Source organism: Amblyomma mixtum, chromosome 9 (assembly GCF_055824585.1).
Source record: "Amblyomma mixtum isolate Tamu chromosome 9, ASM5582458v1, whole genome shotgun sequence".
Lineage (NCBI taxonomy): Eukaryota > Metazoa > Arthropoda > Arachnida > Ixodida > Ixodidae > Amblyomma > Amblyomma mixtum.
The window spans coordinates 115,822,811-115,839,328 of NC_143020.1; the positions used below are offsets into that span (position 1 = coordinate 115,822,811).

General features: G+C 48.7%; 1 protein-coding gene across 8 annotated transcripts in view; it reads right to left on the reverse strand.

The window, feature by feature from the left end:
- The window catches only part of LOC149330872 (thyrostimulin alpha-2 subunit-like), a 233,407-nt gene that overhangs the window by 150,679 nt on the left and 66,210 nt on the right, over window positions 1-16,518 (reverse strand). For 7 of the 8 annotated variants that reach the window (XM_089561575.1, XM_089561572.1, XM_089561573.1 and 4 more), the window contains exons 5-14: window positions 14,961-15,074; window positions 13,925-14,213; window positions 12,645-12,818; window positions 10,216-10,430; window positions 7,213-7,387; window positions 6,708-6,782; window positions 5,724-5,822; window positions 3,749-3,988; window positions 2,357-2,393; window positions 1,247-1,351 (exon numbers count right to left, since the gene is read on the reverse strand). In XM_089561575.1, coding sequence (XP_089417701.1) covers window positions 1,247-1,351; window positions 2,357-2,393; window positions 3,749-3,988; window positions 5,724-5,822; window positions 6,708-6,782; window positions 7,213-7,387; window positions 10,216-10,430; window positions 12,645-12,818; window positions 13,925-14,213; window positions 14,961-15,074 — 1,523 coding nt within the window. Of the gene's footprint in view, window positions 1-10; window positions 1,168-1,246; window positions 1,352-2,356; window positions 2,394-3,748; window positions 3,989-5,723; window positions 5,823-6,707; window positions 6,783-7,212; window positions 7,388-10,215; window positions 10,431-12,644; window positions 12,819-13,924; window positions 14,214-14,960; window positions 15,075-16,518 lie in introns of those variants that run through there. The other variant, XM_089561580.1, reaches the window with a different exon arrangement.

Consider the following 16,518-nt stretch of genomic DNA (forward strand, 5'->3'; position numbering starts at 1 on the left):
GGGGGGGGGGGGGGTATACCCAGTCAAAAGAAAACCACTGGAACCAATTGGGTTTCCAATGGGTTCCAACTGTTCCAATTGGACGAGTTCAGCTTCCAACTGGTTCCAATTGGAATGGTGTTCCAACTGGATGGTCCAAATGGACTATCCACTTGGACCAGTTGGGTTCCCAATTGGCGAGCCCAACTGGTCTTACCCATTGCATCCGATTGGTCCGCCCAACAATACCCAATTTATAACACCCAATTTATGCAATGAATGTTTGCATATTTGGCAAAAAAGGTAGAACTAATATGGCTCTTATAATAATAAGGCGGGACATCCGCCACAGGATTTCAATTTCGGGTGGGGCGGGGGGTGGCATAGCGTAAAAGCATCGCCTCTAGCCGAAATACTACGAAGTTTATAACTTCCACAAGTTAACTTTCACCACCCTGAACTCAGTCCAGGCTGTGGTGTGACACTGCACCCCACGACAGCTCTTCGTGGCAATGCAGCCAAGCTACAGAGTCAAAACACGCGTCTCTTCCTATGCGGAGGAATAGTTCCCAGTTGCGGCTGTGTCCTGTTAAAATAGTATATATTAGCAATACTAACTATTTAAGGTATATATCTAGCTAACAGCACGTTTTCAACGTTGTCAAGACAAAAACAAGAATCTTCCATTGATAGTTCCAGCTATGCCAACAGTGGAGCAAAGCAACCGCGCAGCGAGCAACACGTCGGGTGGGCGTCCTGTGGCCGAAATGGTGGCGGAGTGACACAGTTAGACGCTCTGTCCCTGTAGCTTTCGCTTCATTGCCAAATATTTTGCTGTTAAGCCTCAGCAAAACGAAAAGTTTCCCAAGGTTCACGCACTTTTCCATGGAGAAAGAAAGATGAAAATAGCCCCCGAAGGTACCTTTGCCTCCAGGAACACCTAGGCAACATTTTCAGGTCATGGGTAAACGAGACAGCCTTTGGTTACGACGCCCTATGAGGCAGTTCGTGCAGCAGTTTGCAATGGAGAAGATCCATCATACAGGAGTAAGTAAAAAAAGGAGACTAAAGATAATTGAAATTAACAATGCAAGAAAAAAAATGACTTGGAGGTTAATTTATTTCAGACATTGTTCCAGCTACAACCCGGTCCTGGAAGCGTCTACTGCTCTCGTGAATCTGTTTTCCCTGCGTTATTTTTGTCACAAGTTAGCAGCTCTGCAGCTACAACAAGCAGCAGACGCGTAGGGAATGCAGCCGCACATACCTGTAGACGAAAATGAAGAGCTCCTGACTGGACCCTGTGGCGTGAGCGGCCGGCACTCGGCGAGAACTTGCTCTCGACAGTGCTTGTGTGCGTTGATCCCACACTCTGCGCCGGGTTGAAAAATTATTCCCATCGTCTGGCTCAGGACACTATACTCCGTTTCATACATAGCAGTCAACGCTGCGGAGGTTGCTGAAGTAGTGCGTCCGTGAAACTACATTACTCCGCCACGTATCATTCGTTCTTCTCGAAACTCCGGTCATTGTTTGGACGAATAAAAAGAGCGGTATAAAACGATGTTGCAGCACTGAAAATCACGGTCGAAGCTGTGAGGCGCTCAGTGTTCGGGCTCTCTGGCCATAATTTTCACGGAGTGTGAACTACTTTATCAGCGCGGATTTAGTAGAAGTGATTCGCCCTACCACCCGCATATCATACCACCACGTGTACTTTTTGCTTCTTGAAATCTCGACGAGTCGCAGGACGAAAATGTGGCAAGAGGTAAAACGAAGTCCAGGAGGAGCTAGTCACGGCACTTAATATTTGCCACTACGAAATATGTTTGTGTTCGCTTTGGTTATATGGCGAACTACTTCTTGCGTGCGGACTTAGCCTGCGCGAACAGGTGCTCTAGCTTTGGCAGCGTTGCCTGCTACGTATGAAATGGAGTATAAGTACTTGATACTTCGTTTTTTGACAAGACAAGTCGACATCATGAGCAAAGTGCTGAGTGTGGGCTCACAAAGTTTGCATGTATGTGCACAATCAATCAATATGAGGGTGGTTTTGTGGTATTAAATAGAATTCAATGAAAACTTATCCACACCCTGTTAATAAGCAGGGAAGTTTGCAGCGTTCAAAAATTCAATTGAAACTTATTTACACCAAGTTAGGCAATTAGGCCACCTTTATAATCATGTCTGAACAAAATATTCGCCTAGGCATGTAATGCAGCTTCCAAAGCAGGACACAGAAACCGACTATTCAGGCTAGTAATAATTGAACATATAATTACGGCAATATGTTGTAATTGAAAAGAAATATGGCATAAATTTCTGTTTCTATGAGGGTACATATATAAAAGGCAAGGTAAAAAATTGCATTGCTTACTTTTGCACTTGAAGCCTTGCTTGATCAAGCCCCAAAGCTGAGAAAGAGAGAAAAAATAATTTAACGAGTCACTTACAGGAGTTACTGTAAAAACGAGCCTTTCATATGCCATCTACTCAGTTCTACCAAGAACCCCCCAGAAAATCTGGCCACGTGACGACAGTGGTAGTAAAATGAGTTGCTCAGAAACAGTTAAAGCACCTTCATCCACTCGCATCCGAAAATTGACCACGATGAATGCTTTTTTCGTGACTTAAGCAATTAGAAAGCTTTGAACGTCCAGTCAGACTGTTTCGAGGCCAGTTTTCAGTGGTCTTACCGAAGGAAACAGCCAGCTAAATGCTCGAATCGTCATAACTCGGTGAAACAAAGAGTGCAGAATCGAAAAAAAGGGATATATGTTTCGCAGCATGTCGACATGGTGACCAACCGAATAAAAAAGTTGGAATGACGTAGGTGGACACAGAGATTTACACTTTTCTCCAAGATTTCGCCCCCCCCCCCCCCCCCCCAACAAGCTCACTCACTAATCGCACAATACGCTTTCTGCCTTCCCTTTCAAATGGTTTCGTCAACTGTCCATGAGCATCCCCTGCGGAACGTTTAAGCCTGCATTTTTTTTATTCCTTTGCTAGGTCTCGTTCACTTTTCGTCGATAAAATTTTCAAGACGGCATCTCAATAGCCACCGCCATGTTCAGCACTGCAGTGGGAGAGGCACCATAGTCTAAAAAAAAAAAACGACAGAACCGTGTCAAAAACGCGACACAATATCGCGACACAATATTTTGTAGTTTTGTGGTAATGACAGATAATTGTTCTTTGGTAGAATTCTTCTGTAGTAATGTTTTTTTTTTCGCTGCACTTTTCTGTAGTCTGTAGTACTTTCCTGTAGTAACTACACAAAATTTTCTTGTTACAACAAAAATTTCGGCCACTACAAGTTTTCGGTCAAAGACATTAAAGAAATTCTGTTGTGACGACAGAAACTTTTCTTTTGTGTTTTTCGACTGGGACGCGTCCACAGAGCAGGGGTGGGTTGATACGCTAAGCTCTAGGACGCGTATGTCCACAGTCGCACTCAGCTTAAGCTGCAACACGCAAGGCGCGGTCGTAACCCGCTAAATAAAGCAGTGCGTGCTCAATCTTTCAGGACAGTTACACATTTAGCTGCCTTTCGAAAAACTGGTGTTCTGTGCAGGTTTGAGGTTTGAGGCAGCACAGGGCAGTGCATCTTAGTACGTTCAGTTGCTACGAAATGCGAGCATCAGCACTGTCGATCGCATCCGGAACACTGCACCTCATTGTGGGTGTGACTGTACAACCCACACAAAAAAGCACTGCCTGTTTCCGGCATCGCCAATGACATCACAAGGCAATAATCGAAGCTGACCAGGCCGGTACAGTGTATGCAGAAGGTGGGCCGGAAATAGGTGGTCTCGTGGAAGTCATGCCGGAACATGGCCCAGTTTGAGCGCAGCAGGAAGCGGCGGATGTCCTGTCTGCTGAGCAGCCGCCGCTGGCAGTCCTCCGGCACCAGACCCCGCAGAGCGGGAAAGCGGCCCGTCACCGCAGCCACGTCCTCGAGGCTCAGGTACCCGTCACGGTCCGTGTCGTACTCGTGGAACACCTCCTGCACAATGCACACTTGTTAGGACTGAGGATGCACTAATGAGAGGGCAGTGGTCGTGCCACTGATGTCCTCGACCACTTGTGTTGTACCGCTGCAACTTCCACTCCAACCTACCCTAACATCCCAACCCGGACGCGATGTGAGGCGAAGGCCAGAGGGCTCCTGGACTTTAGGAACCCTCCCAGGACCGCCTTGATCCTCGCCCTTTCACAGAGGCCAAGATCCTCGGTCCGTGGCCACAACAGTCGACTGTCATCAAGGCTTACTAGGCACTCTTTTGTTTTTTGAGAGAGACTGCCTTGATTGACAGACTGTGATTATTTCCCGTTCCTTCTCTCTTTCCTCTTTAATTCCCCTCATTCCCTTCCCCTGTGCAGGGTAGCCAACCGGAATCCTTTCTGGTTAACATCCCTGCCTTTCCCTCTCTCTGTATCTATCTATCTCCCAGGGAGCAACAGCTATTTTTCTTTATAAATAAATAACGTTTATTCCATCTCCTCTTCCCAACCTGTACTTACATCAAGCATTTCTCTAAGTAAGTTCGATCCATATGCGTTTCAAATGCAGGCCAAATTCACACTCTTTCCTGCCGTCATAACAGCTACCATAGCCGTGACAAAAGAGCTGCACGCATGGCTTGTCATTCAAGCCAGGCGTGCGAAGAACTTTGCAATTCAAAGCACGGCACGTTGCCATGTTTAGCCTTGACAAGCAGACTGAATGCGGATGTGAAGTGAGCGTGGCAACAAAAACACCGCTTAGTTCCACTTGACAGCTCTCGTGTTGCTTTAACTGTCAAAGCTAGGTGCAGGTAATGGCGCAAAGACGCCCTTCGTTACCCTGTGGACGCTGCCAGAGCCCAGCCCTCAAAACGTCAGCGCTGACCTTTTTTACGAAGACGATAGAGATCTCCTTAAAGGGAGACTGACAGGGGCACCGAATAAAGTTACGGTTTGACGAGGGTGTTAAAGGATGCCGCTTTGCAAATATCCTTCAGCAAGAATCTTTTATTGCGTTTTGTGGAAGATGGGTTATCTGTAGTCAAATTTTGAATTTCCGCGTCTTCGCGCCTTTCTCTCTCCTCCCGTCACTTTTGGCAAGCTGAAATGTTGGCGCTCTTCCGCTGGCCCCGCCCACTCGGTCCCTCCGCCGATTGTCGACGCGTGCGGGAGGTGGGAGGGGGAGGAGTTTCCTGCCGTGGCCATGGTAGCTACGTGACGTCAAAAAGAGACGTCACGGCGAACCAATAACGTCCCTCGGCTGATGACGTAACAAGCGCTGCATGACGCGTTGCGCGCGAATTAGTGCGAAAGGCGGGCACTGCCCGTCACCGCAAGGCGCGGAAGCGCGAATTTTTAAAAATATTTTTTAAATGATCGGTTGCTATTTGAGACCTTTATGCTGCATGAACACTCGGTGGCCTGTACTCTACATAATGCAAATGTACTATAGCCAACCTCAAACACACTTTTCAGGGACCCTTTAACTGAAGGCAGAGGTCTGTGATATCTTCTTTCGGCTAGCCGCAAGACTGTGGCGAGCAGCGTCATATCTGCTGCGGTATTGACAGAATGCGCGAAAGAAGGTGCGTTACACCAAAACTTGGCACAGACATTGTCTAGGCTTACGCTGCATTCCTGGAATGCGATATTAAACGTACAGAGCGCAACTGCCAGCTAAGATGAACAGCATACGGCATAATGCTCTCGGAATAATACAGTTATTTCCAACTTGCCTCCACCATATCGCAAATCTGTTTCTCGACTTGGGCTAGGTCAGTCCCTTCCGGGACTCTTGACGCAAATTCCATGGCAAGAGGCTTCGATGGAGACACCTGGAAAACGGAGAAAACAAAGCACCTGTTTAACTATTACACCCAAAAACAGCATATGCAAACAACTGCCCGTGGAACAAGGCCAAAATCATGACAGAGGAATGGCTATCGCAAAAGAAGAAAACTCACAGGAAAGTACTACAGGAAAATGCTACAATACTATTAAAAAAACTGTCGTTACGACAAAACAACAAAACATTGTTTCGTATTTTGGGACCGACTCTGTCGTTTCTTTTTTTTTTACTGGCTACGGCTGCGCTCGAGCAGCTGCAAATGAAATTACTCCTTAACTGACACAGCCGCAACTTTCACAGAAAACTAAGCTTTTATGAGCTACAAAATATTTCCGGAAAAAATATGACATCTGCCACCACATGTCTGCTGCGCTGGCACCAGGCTAAATTGCCTGCAGAACACAACAGGACACGAAGGCCAGCCCACCAGGATACTTAGGTTATTCTTCAAACCCTGCCCCTTGCACTCTTTGAGTGCAACTATGAGGAAAGCAAATGCAAATTGGGATAAATTAAATGAAACAAACTCACGACACTACACATCATCACCAACGCCACGAGTATGGCTCGAAGTAGCAGGAAAGAATATTCAAACTTTAACTTCTTGTTTCTAGGCAACGAAAGTGGCTTTTGCTGCCCCCAAAAAAATGGTAGCAAGTTCACGAAAATGTCATGATAATATCATATGATACAAGTATCATATCTTAAAAAGAACAAAAACCAGAAGAATTTCTCCTCAGTGCGTCTCGTGAAGAGATGGACATGGCACAGATATCCATATGACTCTACTAATGCTTCTAATGCATAAATTTAAAAAAAGGACTTGTAGAGTCACGTGCAGAAGTAGCTGCAGCAATTAACAAATACTCACCATGGGTGCCTTAGGCTCTCTGGCGAGGGAAAGTTCAAATATTTCATCCTCGGTGTAGGCTGTGTCGAGAGAGAGCTGGAAGAGAAAGGAAAAATTTAACAACACAACTCTGGGTCTTCTCGTATCAGCGCGCGAAGAGGCAAGCTACTGTACCCACTCTATTAAAGAAAGGATGAAGTGAGAACTCAATGCCTTCAATTTGAATGGCGCTTTAAGTGTCGAAAACATTAAGCTGTGACGCACTAAAGGTGCTCGAAAAATGCCCTTCTAAAATAGTATTTCGCCGTTTGAAGATCACACGAGAATTTCTCTGCCAAGCAGAAAGCCCAAAGAAGTGGCAGATGTGGGCTTGCAGCAGTCACTATCTGCATCACTGTGCATGCGCAGTACATCCTGGAAGTTTGTTTTCAATCATAAGAGGCGGTAGATGAGGACAGTCGCGCATTAGCGAAGCTGCTACGTGATTGAAGGATCAAGGGCCACTAATAAAAGACCGCATAGTGACCTTGAGTGTGTTGATGAGGTCCATGCTGACGTCCAGGGGTGGCGGCGAGTGCTGGAGCTCCCAGAGCTCCTGGAAGATGTGCGACAGCTGCGCCATCTTGCGCAGGTTGATCATGCCGTCCACCACGTCCGGCAAAGCCACGTGCACAGAGATCAGGTCTTTCATGTGCACGCCCCTGCGAACAAGGCCCAACAGACAGAAACGGCATGGACGACCAACGGAGACCACTGAAGCGAAATGACTCTTTCTGCTGCAATCGTCTGCCATGAAGTGCTTGAAAACACGGACCATTTCCAAACCCTGTGGTGCTGCTCAATGACAGCCATTGCATTACTTGGTCAAAAACACGACAGAAACGTTTCTGTTGCACATCCCGGACAGACATACAGTCGAGCCCACTTATAACAGCCGCAGATATAACGAACGCTCGCTTAGTACGAACGAGGGCGGTGCTACCGTCAAAATATATATTGGGGCAATGGCACAGTGTCTCACATAGAACGAACTGTTGTGGCCTCAACACTCGGTTAGAGCGAACGCGAAGCTGTCGGGCCCCCGTAGTTGACCGAGCCGGCAGTGTTTGGCGCGGTTTCGCTCGACTGCGAACCCGCGGCAGGCGAATTTCGCGCACTTTTTGTTCCCCTGACACGACGCGGCAGTGGCATGGATGGCAGTGACCGGCGGCTGCCTTTTGTCATCGGCAGGTCACGTAAGCCGCGATGCTTTGGAAGCTACGTGCCCGTACGCTACAGGAACAATACAAAAGCCTCGATGAGTCGTGACTTATTTGCCGAGTGGCTTGTCGAGTTCGACCGCGACATGGCACGAAAAAACAGGAAGGTCCTGCTCGTGCTGGATAACTGTGCGGCGCACCATGTGCGGCCTTCCTTGAGTGCGGTGACAGTGCTCTTCTTGCTTCCCAATGCAACCTGCAAAATTCAGCCGCTGGATATGGGCATCATTCATGCGTTCAAGGTGTGCTACCGGCGGCGCGTCATCCAACGCTTGTTGATCGCGATTGATGCTGCCATGCCAGTTCGCATCAGCTTGCTTGCAGCCGTGGAGATGTTGAAAGCGGCGTGGATGGAACTCACCGCGGAGTGCATAGCAAATTGCTTCCGCAAGGCGGGTTTTATGGGCCCATGCAGGCACCGAGGACGCCATAGATCACCCACCGGAAGGCCGCTCGCACGAGGACTTGTGGCAACGCGTCGTTGACGCGCAGCTGGCCGGACCTGACGTTGCCTGGGACGATTTCGTTTCTGCTGATGACGACGCCGACATTGCGGAGCCATGTACTGACGAAGCTATTGTGCGCGAAGTGCGAGCCCTTCCTGACTGCCCAGAGACCGACGGGGACGATGACGAGGGTGCTGCTCTACCGCCGGTTGCTGTGAACGCTTCAACCGCGATCCGTTACATCGCGTCGCTAAAGGAACTCGTGTGCAGCAGAGGCCTTGGCGATGAACATATTACCGCGCTGGAAAAATTAGAAACGGCAGTGATGCGATCAGCTTTGAAGAAGCAGACATGCATCACGGAGTGTTTTCAAAAATAAAGTTAACTTTCGTCTCGCTTGCTCTTTTTGCCCGCATTATAGGTGGTCCACTTACTACGAACTTTGGATACAACGAACAAATGCCGCGTGACGATCAAGTTCGTTATAAGTGGGCTCAACTGTACTACAGGCGACGACAGTAATTTTCTGTCGTTGCAACAGAAAATTTCTGTCGCCGCCGCGGTGGCCCAGTGGTTATGGTGCTCGGCTGCTGACCCGAAAGACGCGGGTTCGATCCCGGCCGCGGCGGCTGGAATTTCTTTGGAGGAGAAATTCTAGAGGCCCGTGTACTGTGCGATGTCAGTGCACGTTAAAGAACCCCAGGTGGTCGAAATTTCCGGAGCCCTCCACTACGGCGTCTCTCATAGCCTTAGTCGCTTTGGGACGTTAAACCCCATAAACCAAACCAAACCAAACCAAAATTTCTGTCGTCGCTTGTAGTATATGTCGGTCCGGGAACTTGTAGAAAAAACAGAAACTTTTGTCATAAGAAAATTTGCTTTAGTACTGTGCTGTCTTTTGTCGTAGTGACAGAACTGCATAACTACAGAAAAATCTGCTGGTACAACAGAATAAAAAGCTATTTTATCGTGTTCTGGGCACAATTATGCTGTCTTCTACTGGGTAGCCAGATAGTTGTCCCACGCGCCCTTATTGCCGCCAGTCACTGTTCGCCCCCATGCGCGAGCGTAGCAGAAACAATTTCTTTGCTTGCTTCCTATAACCCCACATCAGATAACAGCAGTAAAGAACATGGAAGTAACATTATCACAATTGTAAATCAACTGACCATCACTGATATGCTCGCAGTGGCGATGAAACTGATTAGCCGACCTTGATGTTGAATAAAGAGACCAGCAACCCTTTCTTCGCAACCGCATATAGAAAGAAATGCCATTGCCCAGAGCCTTGCAAAGACGACGTGCGCGAAGATAACAGCAAAGATATCGGTAATACCATTGTCTAAAGCGAGTATCTTTTTGCCTACCCGTAAAACATTCAGCCAATTCACAACACCATAAGAGAGAAATCAACAACCGACAGCTTAAGTTCTGGATGCTTAGGGTTTCTTAGTCTAACGAGATTTGAAGGTGATCACTTCAGGCTTAACCCAATCAAATTAAAATGCTCGAATAGTTTATTTTCAAAACAAAGCAGCATCAAATTCATGACCTTAACTCGCCAAACGATTCATCTATTCTGCAGTGTCATGTTTGTTGTGGAGTAAGTGACCGTCACGGTAAAGAAAATTTCTTGCTGCGTTTAAGCCGGAATGATACACTGAAGTGCGCCATACCTGAGGCGTTCACATTGCCCGCGCATTGCAGCGCTGCCACAATTTCGTGCCATGACAGTTTCGAGGTGTGCGTGTTCTCAGACCAACACAACTAAAGCGACTCTCTGTTTAACAGCCCGCAAATAGCGCCATCTTTGGGAGCTCTTACAAGATGGGTATCCGGAAGTCGCGGGCCTCGGCAAGTGCTTTGCGGTAGTTGCAGAAGTTGCCGCCAGAGGACAGCAGTGCGGCAAACTGTGCCAGGGTCCTCCGCGTTTCCCCGGACAGGCAGGTGGTGGTCTGCGACAGCCTCGCCAGGGCGCTGTGGTTGAGTCCGCCCACGACGGCCATCAGGGAACTAAAGTTCTGCAGCTCCAGCAGGTTCTGCGCGTCATCGGCGAAACAGACAAGACGCGAATTTGCATTGCGTGAAAAATTATCATGGCGGTTGTCCCTGATAGCATCCTCAATCGCCCGCACCGGTGCGCACCGGGGCGCCTTGGTGCGCTCCTTCCATCCTCTATCAACTGCACCGGTGGTGGTGGTGGTGAAAACTTTTAATTTCTGAAATAGAGTTTGGGAGCCACACAGTGGCCCCGCTACATGGTCGGCGTCCCTAGTCCGGGACACCGCATGGCAATGCCCCGTCTCTCGCCCGTTTCACCAGAGCCCTTTGGGACTCGAGCGAGGAGCAGTTGAGGAGGGCAGTCTCCCATGCCTCTCTGGAAGGGGTAGGGGAAGGGGGGAGGTGGGGATTTTGAGTACATGCCCACACCATGTGGAAGATATCACAGGTCTCCCCACAGTGCGGGCATCGCCCATCCGTGTTAGGATCGTAATGCTTTAAGATTGCAGGACAGAGTAGAGTACCTGTCTGCAGGCGCCTTAAAGTTCGCTCCTCCGTCTTACTCAGCCCCTTTGCAGGGGCACCGGTGCGCACTCGCGGTCCTCGATCACCGGAAGCGCACCCTGCCGGGTCACTTTTTCGTTGCCCCGACTCGCACCCGGAAAATCGGCGGTTCGCAAGGGTGCAATCCCGGCAAGCATTGCGGGACGCGTGCTGCGGACAAGCCGCCTTTAGCCGTACACGGTGGCCCATGCTATCCTGCTGGTGTCTGCGCACAGACTCACGCGATAGAGCAGAGAATACGGATGGTTGCAGCTGTTGATGAACTGCTGTCAAGTTCGTCTGATAGCGAAGATGACAGATAATCGACTTGATAGCCTAAAAACGGCGATGAACGACCGAAAATTCGTTTATCGGTTCGTCAGGCGCCTCGCCGATACCGGAGCGAGCGTCTGTTTACATTGCTCTGCTTGGCGTATATAGCTGCAGTGTGCATGGCCTTTGACATGTGAAATGTGCGATTTATTTGCAGTTCCGAAAGCATTTTCGGGTGAGCAGGAGCGTGTGACCGCGGTGTTGTGGTTTACAATCAAATGCACGCGCCAGAAGAAAGGCACCCTAAAGGCGGCGCTGCATGCACGAGCCCCTGCGGGGTGCAGCTTGTCCTCGATGTTGACCCTCGCCGGTGCGCCACCGCCGCGGTGCGCAGGGAACCGCGCTGGTTTCGGGGCGCACCTGGTGCGAGGTGATCGAGGACGCTATGAGTCACCCGAGATTCAGTGACGGCTGCTTGCGGTGGTGGTGAATATAGTATTGTTTCTTAATGCGAATGCACTACACGGCTCATCGACACGAAAACCATCGATACAAAACTCGCGATTCGTCGAAACGGTGTGACATCATCAAAGACTGGAAGATACGAAATGCTGACCAGTAATAGTCCGTAGTTGTAATTACAACTGCACCAATAAAAAAAAATATGATTCGAATGAAATTGAAATAGAATCGAAATAGAATTGAAATAAAATAGGAATAAAGATGGAAATGCCTTCACACTACTTGCAAGTAAGTTTCTTAAGTGCCCCCTGTAATTTTCGTTATCTGTATTCCTCTCTAGTAGAGTGCGCACATCACAATGTTGGCCCTCGTGACGCCACTGCACACTGATCAGTCAGTGTGTCGCGGTGTTGCACAAACGCCAGAGAACCAGGAAACGTTGCCTGAAATGTAAGTCTAAAATGTTAAAACTAAAGGTCGTGAACCTGAAGGTCTTTACCAGGAAGGGATTTGCCCTGAAGACCTTTACCACAAGGCGTTTGCCATAAAGGACTTTGAAGGCGTTTACCTAGAAAGCTTTCCCATAAAAGCCATTCACCTAAAGGCCTTTACCAAAAAACTTTCAACCTAAAGGCCTTTATCACTGACATTGTCATTAATGAGCCCACCCCAAACCAGCATAGCTAGGACCAAACTCTTTCATTTATTTCCCACCATTTCCTGCATCACGTCACTAAATTCAGAGACTTCACCACACACTGGCATTTTACAGCTTAAGAGGCCAATAGTGCTTTCACACAAAAAAGAAAGCATTCACGCTGGCTCTCGCCTAGTCTCGCGACTTACGCAGAGTAGTGCAGGAGTATTAAGACTTGTATTCTCGTTTGAAAAAGGACGCAGGCATAGCAAAAAGAATGCAAGACTATGTGAGGAGACATCCGGGTCACAATTACGTATTACGTCGAATATCGTACCTTGGCGACGTCGACAAACTTGGTGACGACGTCAGCTCGCTGCTGAGGCGTGGATCGCGAGAGCACCATGCACTGAGTCCACTGAGAGAGGCCGTTGAACTGCGAGATGGAGCGCTCCAGCCGAGGGTTGTCGGCCAGCGTGCCTTGCTCCGCGTACTGCTTGAAGTCGAGGAACTGCGAGACAGGCGCGTGCAGGAAACGCGAGAAACTTAGTTGCAAAGCAAGCAGCGCGATATAGGAGAACGTAGAGCACGAAAAACTCGACGATCGCCGACTTTACAGTGAAGTTTATTTGCAGGTACCCAATTCTCAGGGCACACAAATCCACAAGAAACGTCAAGCTAAAATATAACAAAGAATGCGCGATATCAGCGACCACAAAATAAAATCAACGGACAGATAAATTTCCTGCAGTCGACAAGTCCTTCACACCCTGTATTGCTAGCCGCGTACGTCGAAGATGCGCCGGGACCATTTTTCCGAAATAGATTTGCGCATTCACGACGCCGACAGAGCTGAGAGGACAAACGACAGGACATGCAACCCCAGTAATCCCCAGCCTCAACCCTGAACAGTGGGCGACCGCTCTGACCAGCTGGAGCCCTCAGCCCAGCTGAAAGCAAAAGCCATAGGAGCCCTGGACTAAGGGCCCCTCTTCGTATATGGGACCCTCTTTAGAGCTAATAAATGTTTTTTACCACCACCACTCAAGGAGAGGGACGTTTGTGTCCTCTTTCCTGCAGTCGTTACAGAAGCGCTAACGTATTTCAGTCTCTAACCGACTGGTATTCAAAAGGTGTTCACTCCTAATTCTGTGCCAGAGATTAGAGCTGTTGTTCGCTTCCCTCGAGAAGATAGGAGCCCCTCACAGTTCCCTTCAGGACATTGTCTACCCGCGTGGAAAACAATCATATAGAAAGGAGACTTCACGCCGCCTTTTGAAGTTCCTACAGGACTCTCGGATCTGGACTCCAGATGGTGACAGCAGGAGTTTACTACTGACTATTATGGGTGATTATGTGCATATATAGTGGTGCAGATCAGCCCGTTCTTAGGTATGTGCCTTATTTGTGGACCTTATTTGACATTTAAGTGTCACTGCGGAGGAGTATTTGTATTTATTACAATCTCAAGGACCCCACTAAAGGGGTATTCCATGAATCCGCAGGGCTAATCCCACTTGTAGCTTGTATTAACCTCAACTTCAACTTAGACCCTGTCAGGGCGATGTCGGTTCCGGGGCCGCTCCAAGTGCACCACCCGAATAAAGCTGCACTCACGGTGATGCGCTTCATGACCTTGTGCTCGAGGTAGGTGAGGTGGTCGGCCAGCTCTCGCGGTTCGAGGTGGTCGAAGACGAGCGACACCTTGCGCGTGTGCTTGGCCAGGGGCAGGCGCACCGAGACCCCGCGCGCCCACTCGCCCCCCCGGGGGGAGGGCCTGCGGTTCATGTCGACCAGGTCGGCGAGCACCGTGTGGCCCTCCTGGCGCAGGCGCGCCTGCAGCGACGCCAGCCGCGCCACCACGCCTTCGGCCTCGAGGTGCTGGGGAAACTTGTGCATCCAGTATCTGCACGGCACGAGCAACACCCCGAACTTGACTGACGGACCCCGAGCTCTGAAGGCTGCTCGGTCAGTAGTCACCAGCAGGACTATAAGTGCTGTGGCCCCGACAAGGTCACGGACACCGTAAAAGACGCACATATGACAAACAGGCCGCCAACTACAAAAAGACACAACTTACAGAGGCGCTTTAGGTACAGTCTTTGTCAAAAGCAACCAGGCTGCATGGCTTGCTTCTCATTTGTATAGTAGAGACTTTACAGATTTTATTAAGGTCGAAAAATCCTTTGAAGGTGAGGACAGGGGCTCTCCTTAGCATACAGAGATTTAGAGCTTGAGGGCTGGCATAATAGTTTAAATATACGACTTAGAAGCAAAACCATGCAGCCTGGTTACTTTTGACAAAGACTGTACCTTCTATGGCACCATTGTCCTTGTTTTAGCCAAAACAATCTTGTACCCTTGTACCTTAATAGACCACTACAAGATTTTACTCATCAGAGGAGAATGGCGAAAGAGTGGAGGAGGAAAGGCAGGGAGGTTGATCAGTAGCTGGAACCAGTTTGCTACCCTGCACTGAGGTAAAGGGATGAGGGGATATGAAGGTGACGGAGGAAAGGGATAGATGAGAAAAAGTACAAGGCGAAAAGGCTGAGGCAAAGTCACAGCCTGTCGTGCAATGACTTTGGCTAAGAGCGGATGCTGCTCAAGTGAGCCGGCTAAATCGATCCAACGCAAGACAGATCCCGCTCACCTGAACACCTGGCAGACTTGCGCCTTGTGCTTGTAAATGGGACAGTGCGTTGAGTGCTGCAGAGTGTGAACGCATGGCAGCAGACATCGATGCTGAGTATTGCTGGTCACGTATCTGGGTAATGCGTCAAGGACCGGAGGCATTTCTGAAGAGACTGCAGAGCATGACTAACGTTTGCCATCCACTGAGTTCTGCGAGCTTGCCCAGCGCTCTATCCGAGTCCTAACGCTGCCTTTGGTGTGGAATTAAAAATAGCATCTCTCTGTCTCCCCCTCCGGTAGCCTCATCTTCATCACCCCTGCCCGGCTGACCAGCTTAATTGGAAATTCACAGCAGCTAAAAACAGAAGACAGCGCCACTTTCAAGGCTACTCCCATAAGCGGCGGCAAAGCGTACATTGGCCAAACTAGGCGATGTCTCAATGAGAGACTCGTGGAACATTTAAACAGTGTTTACAGAAATGTTAGGCGGCACCTAAGAACGCATTGCTTAAGGTGCCCTACACGTTCCTGCAAGTCATTGTTCAATGAATGCAATGTTCTCGCCAAGAGTATACATCAAATCAATTGTGAAATCATAGAAGCCGCCCATATATTGAGAAAGAAAAGACGGCGTCAGCACTCCATCGATAGATTTAACAAAATGCCGCAAGTGATTTCATTGGTTAGGTTGTCTTCTCTTCTAGTTTTATCAGTTTTCGACTTCCCATTTCTAGCTTTTTAATATCGCCCCTTTGGTCTTGCACATATTATATTGCCTTTTCATTCGCTCACAAATCACCCAGGATCACATACACTCCGATTAGTTTCGTCCGACATGCTCAGGGATCACCGCTGATTTACTAAATTTGCTTGACTTAAGGACCCCTCACCCAACTCCTGTTCTGAGTTCTAGGGTCGCTCCTTTAAAAAAAAAATGCAATGTAAAAACATAGAATAGGAATAAAACATTTCTGATGTATGACGCTTTCATTCGTTTACTACACCTGATATGTCAGTTCATTTCAATCTGCCTTTGCGCTTCGCTTGTGACGTGTATGTGAACGCTGCGGTTTTCCAGGTTAGCTCCCTGCCCATTCTGTCAGTATATGTTTCCTCCTTTCAGCATTAAACCCTCACTTGAAATCAGCGCGGTGGCGTTTGTCCACTGCGCTGTGTTCCATTTTTCGCTGCTACCATCACCCACCCCGGCTACCTTCCTTCCAGTTGTCCTCACTGCAAAGCATGCGAGCCTCGCTTGGCCCACACCACCATCCTAGCTCAAGCAAAAACTCACATTTGAAATATTATCGAAGCGTACAGATTACCATAGCCGGAACAAAAAATTGTGTCAGCGCTGCATCAGTCGCTCCCGCAGATAGTGAAATTGAGTGGCTGGAGGTATCGCGCTGATTAAGGGGAGAAAGTAGGGCTCTCTGCTTTGTGATATAACCTCATATCGCTGTCACATCTGTGTTTATGTACTGAAAGAGCCATTTTCAGAGTAATAAAACCAGTTGACAGTACGCACCTCGTTTGTTGGTCTTTCTTTTCTGTATGCATCTTCGTGTTTCAGTAAA